Source organism: Mytilus edulis, chromosome 10, assembly GCF_963676685.1.
Source record: "Mytilus edulis chromosome 10, xbMytEdul2.2, whole genome shotgun sequence".
Lineage (NCBI taxonomy): Eukaryota > Metazoa > Mollusca > Bivalvia > Mytilida > Mytilidae > Mytilus > Mytilus edulis.
This window is the reverse complement of record NC_092353.1, coordinates 56,297,247-56,323,533: the sequence shown is the minus strand read 5'-3', so window position 1 is coordinate 56,323,533 and position 26,287 is coordinate 56,297,247. Positions and strand designations below refer to the sequence as shown.

The 26,287-nt window shown below is 31.9% G+C and overlaps 2 protein-coding genes across 2 annotated transcripts in view; both read right to left on the bottom strand.

The window, feature by feature from the left end:
* LOC139492177 (inositol 1,4,5-triphosphate receptor associated 2-like) overlaps window positions 1–26,287 on the bottom strand; it is a 455,884-nt gene that overhangs the window by 257,734 nt on the left and 171,863 nt on the right. The gene's annotated exons all lie outside the window — the stretch shown is intronic.
* On the bottom strand, window positions 1,695–24,857 carry LOC139491518 (uncharacterized). Its single transcript, XM_071279250.1, has 9 exons — window positions 24,798–24,857; window positions 15,480–15,631; window positions 14,339–14,504; window positions 12,958–13,178; window positions 11,790–11,900; window positions 10,744–10,870; window positions 9,720–9,819; window positions 4,547–6,354; window positions 1,695–4,077 (listed from the first exon to the last, which is right to left on the bottom strand). The coding sequence occupies exons 2-8, from the start codon at window positions 15,596–15,598 to the stop codon at window positions 6,215–6,217; spliced, it is 984 nt and encodes a 327-aa protein (XP_071135351.1). The 5' UTR covers window positions 15,599–15,631; window positions 24,798–24,857; the 3' UTR covers window positions 1,695–4,077; window positions 4,547–6,214.

Below are 26,287 nucleotides of genomic sequence, written 5' to 3'. Positions count from 1 at the left end.
GATAAGAAAACTAAACAAATAGCTGAATCAGTATATAAGACAGCAAAATATTTCCACGGTAAATTCCACCTGTTTGAATGAGATACACTTTAACTATTTCTGTCCAACCAACAAAAACTAAGAAGTTTTTTTTATAAAACAAGTTTCTTAATCAACAGTTCTTAGTTTAAAAGATTGAAGCACATTCAGAAAAGAAAAATAAACTGTCAACACAGACATATGTCGTGTCTGTCTACAGAAATTTCGAAAAAAGACAATCTAAAACAGCAATATTGCATCAATAGAAAATCCTTAGACCATGACTAGGGGACAGGCCTTGAACCTTCATGAATGTAAAAGCTTGTTTCAAATCAACATTTTTGGCTGTGAATGTGGGCTTCATAATCACTTCTTGACCTTCTGAATCAGTGGTCTAACCATAGAGTTTTACTGTGTATGTTATATTTACTATTTTGTTACCAGTTTTTAAGTAATTATTGGAATTAGATTGCCGAGAAATTAAATTCAAATGTGAGGTTTTTATCATAGGTACTTGAGGACAGGACATTTTTTGTTTATTTTTTGCTCTCCCCCTGTTTTCAAAAATTTGAATGTTTAATATCAACAGCATTCACTGATATATAATATAGAATATATCAGTGACCACTGTGGATTATCCAGGATAATAAACTTGGAACTGATATTAATACAAATACAAGTATTTATGTTCATATTGTACTGTAAAACACGAAAATAATTGAAATAAATAGAAAACAACAAAAAATAAGAGGGCAAAAAAAATTGTTTTGTCCCCAAGTACCTGTGGTTTTTATATTATGTAATTGTAATGTTAAACCATTTATATTCCTCATGAATAAAGAAATTAAACAACAGATATTCTATTGATTTAATAATCTCACATCTTCCATGAGTAGTGTCAAATCATGTTTAAGTACTGAAACATGCAATGAAATATGTTAACTATGAAATAATTCTCATATTCATCTGTATTCAAATGTTACAACTCAATCAAAGTACATTCAATTTTCACACAAACATTTTTATACATATAAATTTAAATTTGGCAATATCCAAAGTATCCGTAAATTTGAATATTTATGGGAATCAGAAGTCATTATGTCCTTTTAACAATACACCTGGGGGTGACTTTCAAATTTAAGGCTATTATGATACCTACTTAAAATGCAGCCAATTCAACATGTTTGATTTTGAACAAACATGTACCATTCAAACAAATAATGACTGTGAAAATACACCACAGGTTGTCAAAACAGAACCTGGCATAAACTAAAAACATTGTATCAGTACAATCAATGAATATAGTATTTTTGAAAACTAAATACCATTCCAAACTATCCATCCCAAAATGATATTAAAGTCACTAATGAGTCTTTCATAGGCAATTGCTGTCTGGTTTACACATTTTTTTTCTTGGTATCTAAGAAACCAGTTCATTGGCAAGAGCTGCTCACCCTTCCAGAAAACCTTCAATTTTTTAAAAAATTCATATCAATTAATGTTGAGATATATATTAACATCTCTTGTGAAGAGTTGTCTCATTGGCCATCATTTTATTTTGTTTAGTGGATTGAGCAGGCTTTCCATCTGTTTTTTTCTCATGACTTTGTTGTTGTCTTTTTTTTTTTTTTTTAAACAAATGGATTTTGATTAACTCTTTAAGACCCTAGATACAATATAGTAGTTTTATCATTGTCACTTCTTGCAGTTCAACAATATATATGATATTGACTTAGTACAATGTATTGTGATTTTTACAAATATAATAAAGATTATTACATCATTAATTTCACCTAATTGGACATGGTTGAAAATAGTTAAATGAACAATTCTATCTTAGTAAAGAGTAACCTATAGCTAGAAGTTATTGAAAATTAAGAAAATTTGCATGCATTTATGACTGAAATTGTTGAACAATAAACATAATGTTTACTGTACTATTATGAATAATGTCTGCACAGAATTTAAAATGGCTATTCTAATTTAGAAGAACTAGATCTGTTGAACTTATTTTTGGTCATACAAGCAGGAGGTTTAGCTAGCTATAAAACCAGATTTAACCCACTATTTTCTTTTTAAAAATCCTGTACTAAGTCAGGAATATGACATTTGTTTTTCAATCCTTCAGTTGGTTACTATAGTCAAATGTTTAATTTTATCAGGTTTTATAGAATTTCCCCCTTTTTAATTTACCTTATAGTTTGATAGTTTTGTTAATCTTTATTTCAGCCATGTTAAATTAGGTAAAATTAATAATGAAATTAAAAAATAAGGGGAGGTAATGATAATCTTAAAAACATACTGTAAATTCAGAAATTATTGGGATGTTTTTATTATTGGGAAAATGTGACAGCATTATATTAATCACTCGCATTTGAAAATTTTAGGTTTATGAATTAAACAGGATTTTTCTGAATATCACAAAAAATATAATCGCAATTTAGTCTAAAATGGCAAAATCGCAATAATAAATGCATGCAATTATATCTGAATTTACAGTATACAAGCAGCAAATCAATGACATTCAACAATCATAACAAATTCATTCCTTTTGCACACACTCACTTTCATATATTAAGCTCACAATATTAATCATATAAACAAATAAAAATTTAACATATATATATGTAATATATAGAGATTCTACATGTACTACATTTAACATATAAGTTTTGACAAATACTGTGGATTCATTTATTTTTCGGGGGATGCAATTTTTCTTGCATTTGGTGGTATAAGAGACAACAAACTCAATTGATCTACATACTATAAATTTTCTGTAGGCTTGTGTACAGAATTTTGAAAAAAAACCACAAAATTAAACATCCACATACATAAAAAATTTCTGAATCAAGTTAAATTGTAAATAAATGAATCCATAATACTGCAATTTCTGCTATTTTACAATCATTTCAATGACATATCATTTACACTGTAGTCTGACATATATTATTACAATATTCAGATATAGCTCACATTTAACATTTTTGGTGCTTAACAAATATTAGCTTTTTCAAAAAGCTTCAAACATATATGTACCGGTAGACGAGTAACCATGAGAAAAAGAACACTTTAATCAAAATTGATCCTTGAGGCCTCATTTACAATCCATTGCACAAAATGAACTTAAATAAGTTGAGCTCTAAATGTCTTTTTTGATTTCATTGCTTTGTTGGATACTGTTAACAAGTGACATATACTAATCATTTCTTTTATTCATATATCGAAACGTTTTATTATTAAATCTAGTTGTCTGCCACGGGGGGAAATAATTCTCTTCTTAATTTTAATCTTTTCTCTATCTTAATTTCAATCTTTTATCCGTCATAATTTCAATCTTGTAGAATTTTATAAAATGGCATTTAAAAACTCTTCAAGATAAATTATATATTAATTAACTTTTCTTTTGCAGTTTAAAAATAAATATAACTATTCATGTTTAAAGTCCATATAATTATGTGATTTTTAAATTATGGTGAGGTATGATAAGAGCCATTACTTGGCCCCTTTTAACTTATTTTTTTTTTAAATTCATCAATTCTTACATAAAGGTAATTTTTGTTTTATGATGGTACAGTGTGGACACTTTAGTACAGAAATGTCAGTATATGATGTCACAGTGATGTCATTAACATGCTGAAATTGTAATATATGACCAACAATATATCTGTCATAGTTTTGGGAAAAATCAATATCAGTCAAGTTTTACCCCCTTAAAATAATTTACTATTAGCTTTTTTATGAGACATCTTGATGCAAAATATATATTCTGGTAAGGTATCTAAATATACATGTAAAAGGCAAAATTTCTAAAAATCAGTTTTTTGGGGACTTTTTGCAGTTTAGCATTAAATGCAAAAAGTTTGGAGTCCTAAAGCTATTATATATTAAAAAGACACAGTTCAAAAATTTTAAATCATTATCTGGCATAGAAATGTTACATGAATTTTTATAGGATGTTATTTAATAGGTTATTATAATTTTGATTGTCAAATTCAAAAGGCCAAAAAATAGTGGCCTAACTGTACGTTCTCCTTAATATTATGAGGCAGGCATTACCTGTGAAAGGGGACGAAGTCTATGATTTTTTTTAATTCAAACATATCTTAATTTCAAAACAGAAATAGCCTAACGTTTCCGATTTTGGTTCTGTTGTCAGGGATTTTAGTTGTTACGTTATTTAAGTTATGACGTCATATGCAATGTAAACAAAGAAATGCTATCATAAGGTAACGTTTTTTCATATCAAGGAATTATCAAAAATGAAATTGATATTGCGTTCCTTCCTATTTTATACTAGACTGATAAATATATATTTTACTCAAAATTTCATGCAAACGAGACCAGAAAAAGGAGGTACATTGCAGATTTCTGCGCAGATGCGGGAATTCAAAACATGACATAAAAAAAAAATTTCCCGATTTTGAGTTCATTAGTACAATGAAAATTTCGGGAAAATTTTCCCGATTTTTTTTTTTATTGAATTTTCTACTGTTATTGGGGACTTCGTCCCCATATAATATGGTACTCATTTAATTGAAGCAGAAAGTCAATGCTTTGCATAGCAAAGAGAAATAGTTATCCTCTAACTATGAAAAGTTCATACAAGAATTTCCATACATAAATAGCAAACAATTCTAGATTAACAATATTGCATGAAATATACATGACCATGAGATTCGTAAATGTAAACATATCATTGGCTAAAGATGAAACAGTGAGTTCTGAACATGTTCTATATTGGCATATTCAATACACTAAAAATTGCAAGAATACAATTGAGGTACAATCTTTTTACAAACAAATATGGTAAAATACTATACATTAAATGATGGTCTCTAGCAATCCCAAAAGTTGAGTTTCTTTCTTTATCTCATAAAATACATGGTACTTTTTTTTCCAAATGCTTTTAATCAAGGAATCCTTTAATGACAGCCTGAATGCTAATGGTTCCCATAAAGACAAAATGATTAAAGATGAGGGGGGTCGGCAGGGTCCTTATCCCAAATCTTAGGCTCATAAACATGAAATCCCGAGGTCCTGAATTTAAAAAAAATTAAATCCCAACATGCCTAAATTTGAAAAAAGAAATTCCGGAACCCGAAAGGGTCAATCCCAAAATCCCAAGCTTAAAAACACCTGATCCCGACGTCCTGAAAAAGGTCCTCCCCCCCCCCCCCCCCCCTCAAAGATATATGATTTGTTTTTGTTTCCATGATCACAGAAATGAATTTAAGAGTTTGTTCTTATATTGTGCTGTTCCACCACTGTCACAGGCAAGCACTCACAAAAATATTTAACCTTCCTACATTTTCTATATACTTGTCCCAAGTTGGGAGCCTGTAGTACAGTGGTTGTCGTTTGTTCATGTTTGTGACATTTGTGAAATAATTAGACTGTGGGTTTTCTTGTTGATTTCATATTGTGTCCTTTTATTGTGGACTAACTGTAAATTCAGAAATTATTGTGTGCATTAATTATTGCGACTTTGTCAGTATATACTAAAATGCAATTTAAGTTGTTCCATTATTGAGAAAAATCCAGTGCAATTCATATGAAAATTTAAAAATGTGAATTAAAATGATTGCAATTATAACCCTTTCGTATTTTTCGCAATTATAAAAACATCCGTAATTTCTGAAATTTTCAGTTTACAGTATTGGCTTTTCTCATGGTTGAAGGCAATGCAGTCACTTATAATTGCTCACGTCTTCATTTTGTTTCTGGTGGAGAGTTGTCTCATTGAGAATCACATCACATCTTCTTAATTTTGTAACGATAGACCATTTGTTTTTTTAATCTTTGGCATTTTTTTTTAATGATCACAGAAATCCATATTGACAAAAATAATATTTTTAGAGTAAATAAATGTCTTAATTTCATTCCATATACTTTAAACCAACTTATCTTTGCAGATACTTTATTTTGCATTTAACTCTTTCTAGTCCATTTTGTCACTATCTAATTTCTTGATTTTCAAATTTACTTGATGAAGTTTGATAAGGAAAGATCAAAGTTTAACATATTCGTGACAATTTATATTCGTGTTATTTTTCAACTCCCTAAAATCTTGAAAATAAATCGCTTGCGAAAATAAGTTGGTTTACAGTACACAAAAAATAGAAGAATATGAAATGGATTTCATCATATCATCCAATAATCCAAGTAATTTATTAAAATTAAACCCTAATGTTTCTCAGTCTAAAAAGTCTACAACTTCATCCAGTTCTCTTTGTCTAGCCTGTTTATGGGCCCATCTGGCTTCCATCAGTTGAGGTGAGAGTTTAAACTTATCATGATATATAGCATTGCCACAATCTGGACATATCTTACCAGCTGTAAAATAAAATAAATTGTCTTAAAATTATACCTTTACTAACAGAGCACAAAACATCATTATTTTGTTAGTTTTTATATTGTACTGTCAAAATAAATTGCTAAATGACCTTTATTCTCTCCTTTCTGCCACCCCTCTCTCCCATGCTCCAAATACCCTGGCCAGGCCCTCCACAATAACTTGTGATTTTTATGGTATTTTTCCCACTGTCAAAACAAGAGGCAAAATTAACATTATTTCCAAATTTAAGTGATCATATGGTAAAGTACAGAGATTTATATGCCGATTGTCTGACTGTAGTCTTGTGATTATGTGCTCAAGTTTGGAAGGTGGGTTGTTTTCTATAACAGGTCAGGCAAAACTAAGATTTAACCAGATGTTCCGCAGGATGCAGCTTTATACAACCGCAGAGGTTGAACCCTGAACGCTTGGGGCAAGTTTGGGAGGGGGGTTGTTTTCTATAACAGGTCAGGCCAAACTAAGATTTAACCAGATGTTCCGCAAGGTGCAGCTTTATACAACCGCAGAGGTTAAACCCTGAACGCTTGGGGCAAGTTTGGGAGGGGGGTTGTTTTCTATAACAGGTCAGGCCAAACTAAGATTTAACCAGATGTTCCGCAAGGTGCAGCTTTATACAACCGCAGAGGTTGAACCCTGAACGCTTGGGGCAAGTTTGGGAGGGGGGTTGTTTTCTATATCAGGTCAGGCCAAACTAAGATTTAACCAGATGTTCCGCAGGGTACAGCTTTATACAACCGCAGAGGTTGAACCCTGAACGCTTGGGGCAAGTTTGGGAGGGGGGTTGTTTTCTATATCAGGTTAGGCCAAACTAAGATTTAAAAACAATGTTTGCTGCTTATCAGCTAAACACACAGCATTCGAGAATATGAGTAAATACTCATTGGTTGGGGGTCAGAAAAATATGTTAAAGAATGTAATATTTGCCACTTGACATTTAACATTCATTAATAAATCATTCATATCTGCAATTTTAAATAAAGTATGGTTTGAGCTGTTTCACCAACAACTAGATTAAGTTAAAGTCATAAGAACCAATATATCATCAACTTAGTCTTCTGAGCACGATTTTATCATTTATTACTCAAACATATTGTTTAATTGTCAATTTATTTTTTCTCTCTGTTTGTTATGATGTGAATATATGGCTGCTCATTACATGATGTGTTTGAAGCCGAAGTTTACCAATTGTCACCTTATAGTAAACAATCAACAAAAAAGCATGGATATTGAGCACATGTTTAACATGTACAATTAGATAATAGTTTATTTCAGTGACAGATCCATGCCTTTTGCGATCACCTGATTTTTACGAGACGGGTTGTGCTAAGGTCACTTTGTTTACGGAAATATGTAGGCAGATTGCTTCCTGGAAGCTAGCAATTAAAAAAAGTAAATTCTTCTTAACGTGGACAAATTAAAGAATTTTCTTCAGAAAAAAAGTATATGTACATAAGTTTAAGAATGAAAACTATTCATTTTGTTATAAAAAGCATACGCATCATTTTTTTTAATTTGCAGTTTCATATGACTTTAAGATATGAAAATGATTTGTGAAATGAAATCTAATAATGTCGATATTTTTTGTTTCCAATGTAAACATATTTTCAGTACTAAACATTACCAACATATTTTAACAACAACAAACCACAATTCAACTAAAAAAACCAGAATTAGTCCAAAACCAACCAAAAATTTCAACAATTCACTAAAACATTCTTCGGAGAAAAAACAGAAATAGTCCAACTCTAGTAAAATTAAGTCAATAACAAATTGAATAAGACAACTGAAAAAAGCTTCCTTTTCTTCTTTAACAAAGACTTTATTTGAAAATGGTTCAAAACTAGATGAATTAAGTCCATGACAAATAGAATAAAGCCATTGACCTTGACAAAATGCTTCATTTACTTCTTTCAACATTTGTTATTCTAAATAAATTGTTAATAAACATGACTCTCAAAATCACATGAACATGACATGTTTTCTGGGGTGTCTTGTAGTAAGGATAGGGTTATCTTCCATTGTATCTAAATTTGAATTTTCTGTAGTAACAAAAGAAATACTTAGAAATAAAAGCAGCCAGACTTTAAAACAAAGAATTACATAGTTTTTTCTGTGAAAGAGTTTAAAAAAATACAAACTACATGAGTTACCTCCCATATAAACTAAAACCAAATGATATTATACTATAACGCCTATCAATGGCTGGTGGAGTTACGTCCCATGTAAACTGAACACAAAAGACATTATCATACATCTTCTATCAATTGCTAGTGGAGTTAAATTACATATAAACTCAAAACAAATGATAAAATTGAAAATGGAAATGGGGAATGTGTCAAAGAGACAACAATGTAGTAAAGTAAACGCATAACAATACGCACATTAAAATTCAGTTCAAGAGAAATCCGAGTCTGATGTCAGAAGATGTAACCAAAGAAAATAAACAAAATGACAATAATACATAAATAACAACAGACTACTAGCAGTTAACTGACATGCCAGCTCCAGACTTCAACTAAACTGACTGAAAGATTATGATTTCATCATATGAACATCAGGCACAATCCTTCCCGTTAGGGGTTTAGTATCATACCATCATAACATATATGAGAAGAACATAACCCGTGTCATGCCAACAACTGTTTTTAGAATAAATGTGTTTAGTTCCGATGCAAAGACCTTATCAGTGACTCAATATTAACGCCAAAATATGCAATCTTTAATGACTTGACAACAGTATCGTAATTATATCCCTTCTTAATAAGTCTATTCAAAGGTTTTGTAAGTTTCTGAGGTGAATACTGACGCCTTTGTGCTTTATAAAGAATGTTACCATAAAAAATTGGATGTGAAATACCTGAACGTATTAGAAGTCTGCATGTTGAGCTATATTTACGAATGATGTCTTTATACCGATGATAAAATTTAGTAAATGTTTTGACTAGTTTGTGATATCGAAAACCCTGGTGTAATAATTTTTCAGTAATACATAAATTTCTCTCGTTAAAATCTAAAACATTGTTACATACACGAGCGAATCGTACAAGTTGAGATATATAAACACCGTAAGATGGTGACAAGGGAACGTCACCATCTAAAAACGGATAATTAACGATAGGAAATGAAAAATCATCCCTTTTATCATAAATTTTAGTATTCAGCTTTCCATTAGTGATATAGATATCAAGATCGAGAAAAGGGCAGTGGTCATTGTTAGTATTAGCTTTATTTAAAGTAACATCATAATAAGTTCATAGATACATATATTATGGCTAGCAGAGTTTCATAGCTGTAAGTTATTTTCATTGTATGTATTATTAACAGAGTTATCTTCCCTACTTACTGAAAGGTGGTGTTTTAATATATTTGTACAAGCAAATAAAGTGGAATAAATGACCACAATATAACTTCTCCATTCTTCTTCTTTTATCTGTCACTGGTTCCTAAAAAACAAAGGAGCTCTATATCTTCAATACAAACTTGATATAGATGATGCCTACCCCAGCATGGGGTTTTAAATACTGATAAATTTTATATTCAGTCTGATGTTTAAAACACATTTAGAATTGTGTCAGAAAGATATAATTATATGATAGTATATGAACAAACAATCTCTAAAATATAAAAGTTTTAGCTTGAAGGCTGTAACAGTCAGCCAGACAAAATATGTGACCCACACACAGCTCATCATCTTGACACTTACAGAAAGTTTGTCGAGAATCCAAATCCTTATATCATGCACTGATTAGTATATATATACCAACACCTTACATAATACTTAAGTTTAAGCTTGAATGGTGAACATTATATCTCTTTTTATGTGATGGACAGACGGGGGTAAGGCCAAATAAAAATATGTGTGTGGTTCCAGTAACCCTACCGCCCTACTTTTTCGGCTTAAAAATAGCCTACCCTAAAGATTTTATTGTCATTTTTCATTAAGCACTTTTAAAGTCAGAATGTTGCTCCCATAGACTCAATGTAAAAAAAAACATAAAATAAAAAAAAAAAAAATCCCTACCTACCTACCCTAACTTTTTTTCAGATGCAACTGGAACCACACATACTTTTTTATTTGGCCTAAAGTTAAATTGCAGACACCCATCTCCACCCTTGGATAGATAATTAATTGTGCAATTTCCAGTAGATAATGTCACATATTGAGAAATTGAATCAAACTTCCTAGCTATTACACTTTGATTCATCATTACCCCCAGGGGCCTTTATTATTATGTTACTGTGGTGATATATTTTTCCATGATGATATTTGAATTGGTTTTGGGGATTTAATTCTATGGAAACAGCGCTTTTTCAAATCCCATGGTGCATTTAAAATTAATTAGAATATTGCAGTACTGAAAACTTACCGATGGATTTTGTGGTAAAACTCTTTCTTTACATAGAGGGCAGCACATCACAGGAAATTTCTTTACTGATTCTACTAAGAATTTAACAACTGGTAAAACTGATGGCTGTGGTTCAAATGGAGGATCCCTGAGAAGACAATTATTTTGTGCATGACTTTGTATTACCTTTGTTATATTCCATCTAAATTCTGACTGGATATTTGCACAAATGTAGGAGAGTTACTTTTCCTGATGCATGTATATTCATTAGCAGTTGACATTAAAATAAATTTTCTAAATAAAATTCAAGAAATACCAAAAATTGTAGAATTTTTTCTCCTGCAACTGTTTTCATGAAATTGTTATATATTCTGTCACTCTTCGTTTGAATGGTTTACATTTTTTCATGTCTCTTTTGAATTGTTTCACATTTTTTCATGTCTCTTTTGAATTGTTTCACATTTTTTCATGTCTCTTTTGAATTGTTTCACATTTTTTCATGTCTCTTTTGAATTGTTTCACATTTTTTCATGTCTCTTTTGAATTGTTTCACATTTTTTCATGTCTCTTTTGAATTGTTTCACATTTTTTCATGTCTCCTTGAATTGTTTCACATTTTGTCATGGTTTGTGCCTTTTATTGTTTATTACTGTATGGGTTTTGCTCATCATTGAAGGTTGAACACTGTTCTATAGTTCGTTGTCTAATTAGTTGTCATACTCCATCTCCTTACTATTATATTAAGATGACAATAGAGCACAATCAAGTTATGTCCTTCCCCAGAAAAGATTGTCAATTAGAAGTGTAATAATTTAATTTCAGACAATCAAGAATCCAAAATTCTATACAATGGCATAAAATCTTCTTCCTTCCAACATTCTGAATCAGCAGTTTTACAAAAATGTGTTAAAGTGAAATTTATGTTGGTGTCAAGGTAGGTAGTTTAGATAGAGTAAAAATACCCAACTTCATCAAAAATCAGAGAAAAATACCTAATCATAGGCTTATATTTTTAGTGACAATACAGGTTCATTCATATATATTAATCCTAATTGACTTCTACTCACTTGGGTTTTTTCTTTATAGGAGGTTGCACACATTTTCTGGCTATTTCTGTTGCTTGTGATATAAAATTTACTTTTAATATTTCTGGAAAATTATGATCTTCTAATTCAATTCTAAAATATAAATAGTTATTTTGATTAAAGTAATTTAAAATAAAGCAAAAATAAAATTATAATCAACTTATTTTCACATTTAACCATAGCCCAGTTTTTCTGATATTGCTACCATTTTTCTCTGGTTAATAAACTTTGTAGCTGAATTTGTAAAAGAGATCTAGTAAGAGAAGATCCAAATTCAATAGACTTTTTTTCATATTACCAACTTTTGACTCCAGATTTTATAATTTTTTAACAGGTTACCTATTCTGTGGAAGGACATTCAGGTACTCTGTCAAGTAAGAGCAACCAAAATCAGTAAAATCAAACATATAATTGGTGTAATTTGAGAGGAAAGTCTACTGTTTTACGATAAACATTTTGTTGTTTAAAGAAAATATTAAGCAGTTAATATTCCCCAAAAAAATTGTACCATTTGAAAGCTTGATTTTACTCTTTTACGTTGCTCTTACTTGACTTGGTACCAGGATGTTCACAGTGTAGGTAACCAGTCGAAAAAATATAAACTTTGGAGCCAAAATTCGTTAACATGAAAATAGTCTATAGATTTATAATGTTTTTTATTCAAGTTTTTTATTTTCACAAACGTCACATATAAATGCCCACAAAATCAGTTGGTTTATACCATCAGTTTAAAACTTTCATTTGTAGACAAAGACTTATCCTAATACAGTTTGAAAACAATCTAGAATGTTAGTTAGGCTGCCAGTTTTAAATTATGCCTTTAATTATCTAGTTGTTTTACACTTGACATTTAGGGCCCTTTAAAGCTGACTATGTGATATGTGGTTTCCAGATTGTTTAAGGCCATACAATGACCAATAGATATTACTTACTGTATCATCTGGTTTCTTGTGGAGAGGTGTATCGTTGGCAACCATACCGTATCATCTTTTTTTATAGTATAAGAAATCATAGTTTTGATGCTAAAAGAATACAACAAAATGATTCTGCAAACTATTTAGGGGGTATTTTGTAGTACAATGTTCAAAATTTGATAAAAACTCACATACTTTAATTTCTGACTGTCACAACAAATTGCATAAAAACTTACTTGACTTGTTTAATAGGATATTCTTCAGGCACTACTAAAACAAATTGCATGAAATATTGTTCTTGAGATATCCTATAGACAACTTTTGATGTTGCTTGTTTTAATACGACAGTGTCATCTGATGTTAGTAATTTCTTTTTCACAGATAATATTTCTTCACTACAAACACATAATGGATTTTCTATTAAAAATTCCTTCACAAAGTTGATCATTAACATCACCTAAAATATAAAACAAGAATAAAACCTTTATTCCAGCAATAATCTATACTCTATCGGTAGTTTGGCTGTTTTAAAAAAATATCAAATTCCACTTTTTTCCCTCTACGATAATCATACAGGACACTGTCACAATGGGGGACCCTTTGATGTCTTCAAAGTTTATTTAACTCGATGTGACCAATGAAACAGACTTATTACTGACATAAGCAACATAACTGGTGCAACCTGTGGAGCAGGATCTTCTTACCATTTAGAGCAACAGATTCATCCCATGATCCCCAGTTTTTTGTATGGTTCATGTCACTCAGTCTTTCATTTTCTATGTTGTGATTTGTGTACTATTGTTTATCTGTTGGTCTTTTTCCTTTATCGCCATGACGTTGTCAGTTCATTTTTGACTTATGAGTTTGCATGACCCTTTGGTATCTTTCCCCCCTTTTTTAACATTTTCCTTCGTGACAGCAATTTACAGGTTGTGTCAAACCATAATCAACTGTGTACAACCTTTGATGGGTGGGGCCAAAATTCACCTTTAACTCTGTATTTTTGATATTTGAAAATAAGTCAAATTCTTATATATGTGCATGCAACTGTACAATGATCTGCAATCACATAAGTTGATTTCTATCTGATGCAGCTAACAAATTGAATAATGCATTTGATAAAACTAAAACTGCTACATGTATTGTCATATATTACAAATTATATTTTAGATTTTAAATATAACAGTGGATTCATTATAATTCCTAGGATAACAATTTTTGTGGATTTCGTGGGCATACTGTGGATTCATTTATTTTTCGTTGCTACCAATTTTTGTGGTTTGAGGAAAACTTGCATATTCTTGGATATTTGATTTCATGGTTTTGGCAAAGTCTGGGCACATTCCTTTAGAAAATTGGTAATTCGTTGAACATTAATATTTGTGGTTCCCCTGTACCAACAAAATCAACGAAAATTGGTATCCAACGAATATCAATAAATCCACAATAGTTAAACATCAAAATTCAACAAAGTGCACATTTTGTGTGTAGTCTCGTATTCAGTCTTTAGCAAAACCATTTAATCTAATATCCACTAAAATATAAGGTTTCCTCAATCTACAAAAAATTGAAAAATGAATGTCTGATTCCACAGTATCATGTTCTAATTTGATATACCTGTTTTTGACCAAGCCATTTTTTCGCTTCCTCTTCACAAATTTTTGTTATTTTATCACAGACTTTTTCAGGCAATGTTTTACTCTTTAATTCTATAACTATAGGTTCTTTTGGATATTCTGCTGGGAACTGCATACATGTTGTTATTGTTCTAAGACCTTGTAATCTGAAACATGAAATTTCTATGAGTGCAAGGAATGATAACTGTAAATCAGTAATGATTGCGATGTTTTTATAAATGCAAATATTGCGATAGTATTAATTTCACAATAATAGCAACTCAAATCATGAATAATACAACAGTATCATTTTTGAAATACTAAAAAACTTAAATTCATACTGTCAGAAGTGATATTTTGCAAAATATCTGCAATTGATTCAATTGTACCTTGAATTTCAATCAGTAAATGGTTATATAAGTGTTTCTCATTTTTATTTTAATAGATTGGAGTGTTAGTTTCCCCATTTGAATAGTTTTACATACAATGTATGTCATTTTTGGGGTCCTTTATAGTTTGCTGTTCTGTGTGAGCCTAGGTTCAGTGTTGAAGACCGTACTTTTATATATAATGGTTTACTTTTACTAATTGTTATTTGGATGAGAGAGTTGTCTTGTTGGCACTCATACCACATCTTCTTATATCTATTAGCCATAATAAATGTCTGAATTTATAGTAGTTGATAAAAAGCTCCTAATGTCTCTACAAATGGTTGCAGCAGATTTCTTGTTAGAATTTTGGATACTGAGTAATAAAAAACTTTTTATAATTTTCAAATCCATTAGGAGGGAATTGCTACTGATAATTGCCATGTCCTTGGTCAAAATTTCTGTCAAAAATGGTTCATTCTGTACAACCTCTTTTCTTCATGTTCATTCTGTACAAACCTCTTTTCTTCTGTCTCCTTGTGTTTATGAACATAAAATTTGGTTAATTTCTGTCAAAATTCTTTAGTTGATTTAAATCTTGTCACTGAGTATGCCCACTTGTCCGACTTTGAGGACCATAAGGTCACCAAAATAGGTCTTTTTCTTGTGAACTTGTATATAGATATGACTTGGCATTTCATGGATGTTTACTCATTTTCTTTTTATTTATAATTTACTTTTATTGTCTAACTAATGAACTAAAAAGATATCTACCTGATAGTTGCTCTAACAATATTGCGTACAGCAGCTTCTAAAGTTACTCCTTCAATATTTGGTGCCTTCTGTTGAACTTGTGCTAGTTCTGACGAAATTATTTCTTCAACATCAGCCATTTAAACAAGGTTTTGATATTCAGACCATGAAATCTGGAACAGATGTAAATATCATTACATGTTTAACCCCGCCACAATCTGTATGTGCCTGTCTCAAGTCAGGAGACTGTAATTCAGTGGCTGCTGTTTGTTGCAGTTTATCAAATTTGTATTTCATTCCTTGTTTTTTTTTTTAAATCAGGCAGATTAGTTTTCTTGTTTAAAATGTTTTATTTTTGTCATTTTGATGTCTTTTGTAACTGACTATGGGTTTTGCTCATTGTTGAAGGTCATACAGTGAACTATATATATTAAATTCTATGTGTCTTGTGGAGAGTTGTCTCATTGGCAATTATCCAACATCTTCTTATTTTCATACATAGTATAATAAAAACATATATATCACAAAGTTTCTACAAATATTATTAACAGGTGCATGCCCTTTTGTACAAAGTAATGGTTATTAGAAAAATATATTTGTAAAACTTCTTGCTTTTCTGTACCATTTTGCTGTGGTACTTGCATAAGGGGTTAAAAAGCGATTACTGAATAGAGAATAACGTACAACAGGAAAATGCATAGACCTTAACCATAAAAAAATGTGTAATGGTTCTGCGGAACCCAGTGTCTCGCTTACTTTTGCTGTTAATCACAGGCTCAACAAAAAAGATGGAAAAAATTGAAGGAAAAAGAATTCAACCCCTCATTAAAGGGGGAGTCTGTACCATCAGGGGTTATCCCTCATTTGAGGGGTTGTTCCCAACTTGTTTATAGAAATTATTTACTGTTTCATGGCTGGGCTGGAGTGATTACATGTAAGTGTAAGAATGACTTTGACTGAAATGACTTTAATTGAATCGACTTAATGTTAAATCAACATGGGTCTGGATTGGTTTTGATGAGGAACTACAAGATACCTGTAGGAGGGTCCTAATGGGGCTACATTCAAGACAAACAACGATAAAAAAATCTTGCTAAATGACGTGAACGGTAATATTAATTATACTGCAATCAGCTATTTTACTATACAGATAAAGCTATACGTATAAACGTTAGCTTTATACGTCACTGACCTCAACCTACTTACCGGAAATACTGTATTTCATCAACAACGTCACGTCACCACCATGACAACGTGTAGCAACAATGGTCAGACTTTTATACATTTAACTTGTTATTCTCTTCAAAGGGGTAATTTATATACCATGTTTATTAAATGTTATTAATTAAGTTCATTTTCCCTTTCTAATTCCTTAAAATGTCAATGTCTTACCGCCTGGACTACACTCATAGGGAAATACCCCAAAATGGTACCCCAAGAGAGAAATTCCAGACACAGACACTTTTTTTTAACAATAAATGTTACATATTTTTATCGATTTCAGTATAAAAACAATATACGTATAGTGTCTTGAAATATGAAATTTATTTGTATTCGGCAAGAAACAGGGGAAATGCTAGGTGTAACCTCACATTTCTCCCGTTTCTTAGTTTTTTACACTGACGCAACTCATCCATGATGGATGCTCGTCTGCTGCTGAATCAGGCCTCCCTAACCTCCGGATAGGCGCCATATTGGAAAAAACTGATGTTACTCAAAGAGGTAAGTCGTCAATTTGAAATGTTGAATTAAGAAAATCGAGCAAACCAATTTCATATTGAATTAGTTTTTATTGTACTGTGAGTTAAAAATTTTGATGTTATCATATTTTTATAAACAAAATTATTATGGTTATTGTGAAAAAGTTCAGGCATGTACAGCTAACAATTCTTCCATACAACAAATATAGTTGACCTATTGCTTCTAGTTTAAGAAAAACAGACCAAAACACAACCAGGTGCTCCGCAGGGCGCAGCTTTATACGACCGCAGAGGTCGAACCCTGAACAGTTGGGGCAAGTATGATACAGCTCTGAATTTGGATTGTGATCAAATTTTTGACATTACATGGTTTTTTTTTTACACAAAACAAATGTCAAGATTTTACAAATCAATTAAAGATTTCTTCTTCAAACTTTTTAAATCTAAAATTAAATAGTTGACACAGCATAGGTTTCTGACACAGAATGAATGTGGTCTAATGAACTTAAAAGTTTTTTTTTGCCTTTGAGCAATTCACTATGCTGTTGAATATTAATCCTCACAAAAAAATGTTTGAAGAAATTTTCTTTTTATTTATGAAATCTGAAATGAGAAAAATTTAAACCCCCCCCCTTTTTTTTCACATCCCTGTTTCCCTTTTTCCAAAACTGATATCAATTCAAATTTCTAATGGAGTTTGCAACAATAACTACTCTTTTAAATACATCATAAAATATTAAAATGTAAAATAAAGTGCTTGTTATCACTGAATGGTAAAGATTATACATATATTACATATTTAGATTAAGCATATCAAATAAGCCCAAAAATTTAATTTTTGTTAAAATCAAACTTAGTTTAATTTTGGACCCTTTGGACCTTAATGTAGACCAATTTGAAAACTGGACCAAAAATTAAGAATCTACATACACAGTTAGATTTGGCATATCAACAATGATCAAAGAACCCATTTATTCAATTTTTGATGAAATCAAACAAAGTTTAATTAAGGACCCCCATTTGGACCAACTTGAAAACTAGGCCAATAATTAAAAATCTAAGTACATTTTTAAATTCAGCATATCAAAGAACCCCAAGGATTCAATTTTTGTTAAAATCAAACTAAGTTTAATTTTGGACCCTTTGGACCTTAATGTAGACCAATTTGAAAACAGGACCAAAAATTAAGAATCTACATACATAGTTAGATTCGGCATATCAAAGAACCCCAATTATTCAATTTTTGATGAAATCACACAAAGTTCAATTTTTGGCCCCTTATTCCTAAACTGTTAGGACCAAAACTCCCAAAATCAAACCCAATCTTCCTTTTATGGTCATAAACCTTGTGTTTAAATTTCATAGATTTCTATTTACTTATACTAAAGTAATGGTGCAAAAACCAAAAATAATGCTTATTTGGGCCCCTTTTTTGGCCCCTAATTCATAAGCTGTTGTGACCTCAACTCCAAAAAACAATCCAAACCTTCCTTTTGTGGTCATAAACCTTGTGTTAAAATTTCATTGATTTCTATTTACTTATACTAAAGTTATTGTGCGAAAACCAAAAATAATGCTTATCTATACACTTAAACTAAAGTTATAGTGCGAAAACCAAGAAAATGCTTATTTGGGCCCTTTTTGGCCCCTAATTCCTAAAATATTGGGACCAAAACTCCCAAAATCAATCCCAACCTTCCTTTTGTGGTCATAAACCTTGTGTTACAATTTCATTGATTTCTATTCACTTTTACTAAAGTTAGAGTGCGAAAACTAAAAGTATTCGGACGACGTCGACGACGATGACGACGCAGGACGACGACGCCAACGTGATAGCAATATACGACCAAAAAATTAAATTTTTGCGGTCGTATAAAAACTAAACACTGAGCAATGAACCCTGAAAATCAGGTCAGGGTCAAATAAAACCTGTGCGACTGACATATAGATCATAAAATATTTCCATACACCAAAATAATTGACCTATTGCATATAGTATCAGAAAAAAAGACTTAAACTCAAAAACTTAACTTTGACCACTGAAAAATGAAAATGAGGTCAAGGTCAGATGACACCTGCCAGCTAGACATGTACACCCTACAATAATTCCATACACCACATATAGTAGACCTACTACATACAGTATAAGAAAAACAGACCAAAACACAACCAGATGCTCCGCAGGGCGTAGCTTTATACGACCGCAAAGGTTGAACCCTGAACGGTTGGGGCAAGTATGGACACAACATTCAAGCTGGATTCAGCTCTAAATTTGGATTGTGATTAAATAGTTGACACAGCATAGGTTTCTGACACAGAATGTATGTGTTCTAATGAACTTAAAATTTTTGTTTTCTCTTAGAGCAATTCACTATGCTGTTGAATATTAATCCTCTCAAAAAAATGTTTGAAGAAATTTTCTTTTTTATTTATGAAATTTCAAATGAGAATTCTTTTTTATTTATGAAATTTCAAATGAGAAAAATTGAACCCAATTTTTTTAATCACATCCCCCTTTCCCTTATTCAAAAACTAATCTCAATTAAAATTTCTAATGGAGTTTGCAACAATAACTACTCATTTAAATACATCATAAAATATTAAGATGTAAAAAAAACTGCTTGTTATCACTGAATGGTAAAGATTATTTTAATTTATCAGTTGGTAGTAAAAAGTGAATATACATTGTATATTGTATATAACAAAGATTTAAGTTGATTCTGGACAAAGAAAGATAACTCCAATTAAAAAAAAATCTTGCTATTGCACAATATTTTGCAATTAGATATTTCTTGCTTACTATTCTGGACAAAGAAAGATAACTCTAATTAAAAAAAAATTTGCTATTTCACAATATTGTGCAATTAGATATTTCTTGCCATTGCGCAATACTGTGCAATTGAAAAGACTTGCTATTGCACAATACTTAATATAATAATTTTAGATCCTGATTTAGACCAACTTGAAAACTGGGCCCATAATAAAAAATCTAAGTACATTTTTGGATTCAGCATATCAAAGAACCCCAAGATTTCAATTTTTGTTTAAATCAGACTAAGTTTAATTTTGGACCCTTTGGACTTTAGTGTAGACCAATTTTAAAACAGGACCAAAAATGAAGAATCTACATACACAGTTAGATTTGGTATATCAAAGAACCCCATTTATTCAATTTTTGATGAAATCAAACAAAGTTTAATTTTGGACCCCGATTTGGACCAACTTGAAAACTGGGCCAATAATCAAGAATCTAAGTACATTTTTAGATTCAGCATATCAAAGAACCTAACTGATTCATTTTTTGTCAAAATCAAACTAAGTTTAATTTTGGACCCTTTGGACCTTAATGTAGACCAATTTGAAAACGGGACCAAAAGTTAAGAATCTACATACACAGTCATGACAGTTAGATTCGGCATATCAAAGAACCCCAATTATTCAATTTTGATGAAATCAAACAAAGTTTAATTTTGGACCCTTTGGGCCCCTTATTCTGTTGGGACCAAAACTCCCAAAATCAATACCAACCTTCCTTTTATGGTCATAAACCTTGTGTTTAAATTTCATAGATTTCTATTTACTTATACTAACGTTATGGTGCGAAAACCAAGAAAAATGCTTATTTGGGTCCCTTTTTGGCCCCTAATTCCTAAACTGTTGGGACCTAAACTCCCAAAATCACTACCAACCTTCCTTTTGTAGTCATTAACATTGTGTTTAAATTTCATTGATTTCTATTTACTTAAACTAAAGTTATTGTGCGAAAACCAAGAATAATGCTTATTTGGGCCCTTTTTTGGCCCCTAATTCCTAAACTGTTGAAACCAAAACTCCCAAAATCAATCCCAACCGTTCTTTTGTGGTCATAAACCTTGTGTCAAAATTTCATAGATTTCTATTAACTTAAACTAAAGTTATAGTGCGAAAACCAAGAAAATGCTTATTTGGGCCCCTTTTGGCCCCTAATTCCTAAAATGTTGGGACCAAAACTCACAAAATCAATACCAACCTTCCTTTTATGGTCATAAACCTTGTGTTTAAATTTCATAGATTTCTATTTACTTATACTAACGTTATGGTGCGAAAACCAAGAAAAATGCTTATTTGGGTCCCTTTTTGGCCCCTAATTCCTAAACTGTTGGGACCTAAACTCCCAAAATCATTACCAACCTTCCTTTTGTAGTCATTAACATTGTGTTTAAATTTCATTGATTTCTATTTACTTAAACTAAAGTTATTGTGCGAAAACCAAGAATAATGCTTATTTGGGCCCTTTTTTGGCCCCTAATTCCTAAACTGTTGAAACCAAAACTCCCAAAATCAATCCCAACCGTTCTTTTGTGGTCATAAACCTTGTGTCAAAATTTCATAGATTTCTATTAACTTAAACTAAAGTTATAGTGCGAAAACCAAGAAAATGCTTATTTGGGCCCTTTTTGGCCCCTAATTCCTAAAATGTTGGGACCAAAACTCCCAAAATTAATACCAACCTTCCTTTTGTGGTCATAAACCTTGTGTTAAAATTTCATAGATTTCCATTCACTTTTACTAAAGTTAGAGTGCGAAAACTAAAAGTATTCGGACGACGACGACGACGACGCCAACGTGATAGCAATATACGACGAAAAATTTGCGGTCGTATAAAAACTTAACTATAACAACTGAACCATGAAAATGAGGTCAAGGTCAGATGGCAACTGCCAATTAAACATGTACATCTTAAAGTGCTTCCATACACCGAATATACAAGACCTATTGCTTATAGTATCTCAGATATGGACTTAACCTTGTTAACTGATCCATGAAATGAGGTACAGGTCAAGTGAAAACTGTCTGAAGGGCATGAGGACCTAAGTCCTTGCAAGGTACGCACATACCAAATATAGTGATCCTATTACTTATAATAAGAGAGAATTTAACATTACAAAAAATCTTAATTTTATTTTCAAGTCAGCACTGAACCATGAAAATGAGGTCCAGGACATTGGACATGTGACTGACAGAAACTTCGTAACATGAGGCATCCATATACAAAGTATGAAGCATCTAGGTCTTCCACCTTCTAAAATATAAAGCTTTTAAGAAGTTAGCTAATACCCCCGCTGCCGCGGGCGCACGATCACTATCCCTATGCCGAGCTTTCTGTGACAAAAACAGTACTAAACTAACTCTATAGTGTCCTGTCTCATAAAGAAAATGAGATCCAATTGTTATCCCCATTACAGAATATGATACAAGAAAAGTTGCATGTGTAAGAATCTCTTAGTTAATGTATCCTGGAATGTTGGTAAGTCGTTATCCTAAGGACATTTTTTTCTTCTTTTTTCTGTAGACTTAGCTTTGATTTTTTATTACCATGTATTGTCAAGCTTGGTAACTCATAATTGTTTCTCAGTAATTCAATGTACGATGCTGTATCATACTGAACCTACTGACCTTGTTTTGTTTACATTCAAATTCCAATGGCGTCAAAATCATGTGATGTAAAATTGTTCTACCCAATCAAATTGCTTTACTGTCAATTAGGTGATTTTTCAGTCTACAGCAATTACTTTTATTTGTTTGTGGGATATTGCTTTAAAATAGTTTGCAATAATTTGGGGTTTTATTCAACAGGAAACCTCATTTTTTGCCATCCCTTTCGACATCAATGGAATTTTGTATGAATATATACCTACAGTCATGATGGTCAGAATATAGATCTTTTTATAATGAATAAAAATTAATTCTATGAAAAATAAATGTAAATTGTTTTTTTATTAACCTACTATTCCTGTACAAAATTATGGCATGGACATCGTTTTTTCATATAGTTTTCCTTTCATTTTGGTTGGGGTATTTTTTCGCGGGAAAATCGCGAAAGACGTAACAAGCATGTCATTTTGAAATTCCTAAAAAAACGATTTGCTTGACTTGTATTGCCTGCCACAAGATTGATGACACTGAATGGAATGTACACAAGGCAATGGAGGCTGGAAGTGGGATTTTGTGAAGTTCTAGAATGTTTTTAGACATTCGAAAGTCGGGATTGAAACAGGCATTAGAAAATTAGCATTTTTTAGCAATAATTGGGAACAACAATGAAAACTTACCTTAAGAAATGCTTTTTTTATTTAAAAGTGCAGAAAAAAAACGTATTCTCAGTGGCGGATTCAGGGGGGTTCCGGGGGTTGGAACCCCCCTTTTTTTTGGCCGATCAATGCATTTGAATGGGAGCATCTAGTTGGAACCCCCCCTTTACTCTGGGTTGGGAACCCCCCCTTTTTAAAATGGCTGAATTCGCTGCTGATTCTGCACTGTTTTTTCTAGGCCGGAAGTATAGAGTGACGTCAATGCGTAGTTTCCACTTGTGTTAAGTTCAAACACAAATACCTAAGAACTGACAAGATGACCGATTTTAGACTACGGTTGGATAACATTACAGTGGAATCCGTGTACACTCCCTTTTTGGTAGTCCGAGATTACTCTGACGTCTAACGGCTGTTTTGCCAGACAAGCTGGGGCCGTGGGACGTCAGAGCTTGTCCCATATCAAAAAGTAGATATTTGCCCACCCAAAATAGATGCGCTGCTTTGTTGCTTCTAGTGCCGACTGACGGCCTTGGAATTATATAAATCGGGCATCAATCTGTTCATTTTTCATTTATCTCTTCATTTATGTAAGTTTCACCTACCTGCCAACCTTTATTTTCTCATCATTAGACAGTTTTCACAGTGACCCATCGATTTCGGCATTTTGACTTTCACTTTCAAATGGACGTCAAGTTACGAGAGAGTTCGTGGTCTCGAGACTCAAAATATGCAAATATTTATATTTTTTCACCTCCTTTATAGGAGATCGATGACTAACCTTAAGTAGCAAACCATGAATTTTCACCTCCTTTACAGGGGATCGGTATGAAGCATTTTGTTCCAACCACATTACAATCGGAAGCTCTCGGACATTTAGATAACTTGCATCGTAAATGAACGAGGTGTTACATTATGGTCATTTGCATAAATCATCACTGTTTTCTCGTGGTCATGTGATAATCTTTGAAAATGAAAGGCAAAATGCCGAAATCGATGGGTAATTGTGAAAACTGTCTATTGATGAGAAAATAAAGGTTGGCAGGTAGGTGAAACTTCAATAAATGAAGAGATAAATGAAAAATGAACAGATTGCCCGATTTATATAATTCCAAGGCCGTTAGTCCGTACCAGAAGCGACGAAGCAGCGCATCTATTTTGGGTGGGCAAATATCCACTTTTTGATATGGGACGAGCTCTGACGTCCCACGGCCCCAGCTTGTCTGGCAAAACAGCCGTTGGACGTCAGAGTAATCTCGGACTACCTTTTTGGGATAAATGGAGATGTGTCATTAACGTATTTACAACAATCCCCACCCCAACCGAGGGAGTGTTTGGAAACCAGGCAGAATCTGTTATTATGGTTTACATTTGAAACCAATGTGCCGGAGCAGCATTCCCCCAGTCCTTCCCCCTTTTATTTTCATGCTGGTACGTCTTTTCTTTTTATTTCTCATAATAGTGGTGAATGATAAAAAGTGGCATGATACTTATACTGTTCTAATGTGGAAAAATATATCTTTATATGGTTGATTGGGTATACTTATGTGAAATATGTTCTTTTTTTGTACCTTCACACTGATATTTCTCAACACAAACCTCGTAATGTCAAGGTCAGAAATTGATACACAGCTTTGTTTATTATCGTTATGTTATTATTGCTTTAAGAAAATTCAATTCTTATTACAAATTATTTTAATATTGCTTGTCAACCATAATTTGCTAATAAAATAATTTATTTTGTACATCAACATATTTTTTGTTAGTGTATATCATTTCATTTCCTATAGTCTGTTTCTTTTTTCGAGACGTTTCGACCGTATTGCAGAATACCAGTTTCAGTTGAAAGCGAAAAAACATAATAAAACAACAAGGATTAGTTTGGGTTTCGATTGTTTTACATTAATATTAACCGGATTTAATATTTATTTAGTCAATTACTAAGTGGCATTTAGTGACTAGTATATTAAATAGATAGATACTTTATTTACATCAAAGAAATATCTGGAAATAATGATTAAACAATTAAAAAACATGAAAAAACACGAGTAGGTCTACTTTGAAACAATCATCTTTACTTTTGAAAATAGTTAGCTTATCTTGTTTAGTACCTGAATTAAAATAACAAATATATGTATGAATAATCCACCTTTTATAAACGTTCTCATTTATTCAAATTCTCAGTAAACAATGAATGAAAATAATAATTGTATATATTTAAAAAGATTTTTAAACAACAAATATATATTTTTTTATCGGGTGCACGTGTGCGCATGCTGTGAACCATGGAATATATTTCCAATTCAAGTTATGATTTTATTTGTACCAATAAAGTATTTGTATTTGTATAATTAAAAAGTATTTTCCATTTGTTTCAAGGGCCTTACGTTTGTTTGAAGGGACAATTAATTTAGCCTCTCTTTATAACAAAACACAAAAACATGGCCAAACGACTATACGGCCTTATCAGAGACATCTCTTGCCTAATCAACTGTGACCGAAAAAAGTAAAGTAACAACCGAGTAACTCCGAGGAAAATTCAAAACGATCGGAAAGTCCCTAATCAAATAGCAAAACCAAAAGCACAAACACCACACACGAATGGACAAGAACTGTCAAAAAGACTCATATTATATTCCTGAATTGGTACAGACATGGTGGATTAAACATTGAAACGACTATTGCCGAACACAGTGTACTCGAAACGTCTTGCTACGCTATTTTCTGAACAAAAATCACTTAATTTATGTTTGAAATGTGAGATTCGTTCGCGTTTATAAACTAAACAGTGGCGGATTCAGAACTTTTATAAAGGGGGCTGGGGCAGTGACTGACCTAAAAGGGGGTATTTCAGTCATGCTATTATTTCTTATTTCAGTTTCTTGTGTACAATTTGGAGTTTAGTATGGCGTTCACTATCACTGAACTAGTATATATATTTGTTAAGGGGCCAGTTGAAGGACGACTCCGGGTGCGGGAATTTCTCGCTGCATTGAAGACCTGTTGGTGACCTTCTGCTGTTGTCTTCTCTATGGTCGGGTTGTTGTCTCTTTGACACATT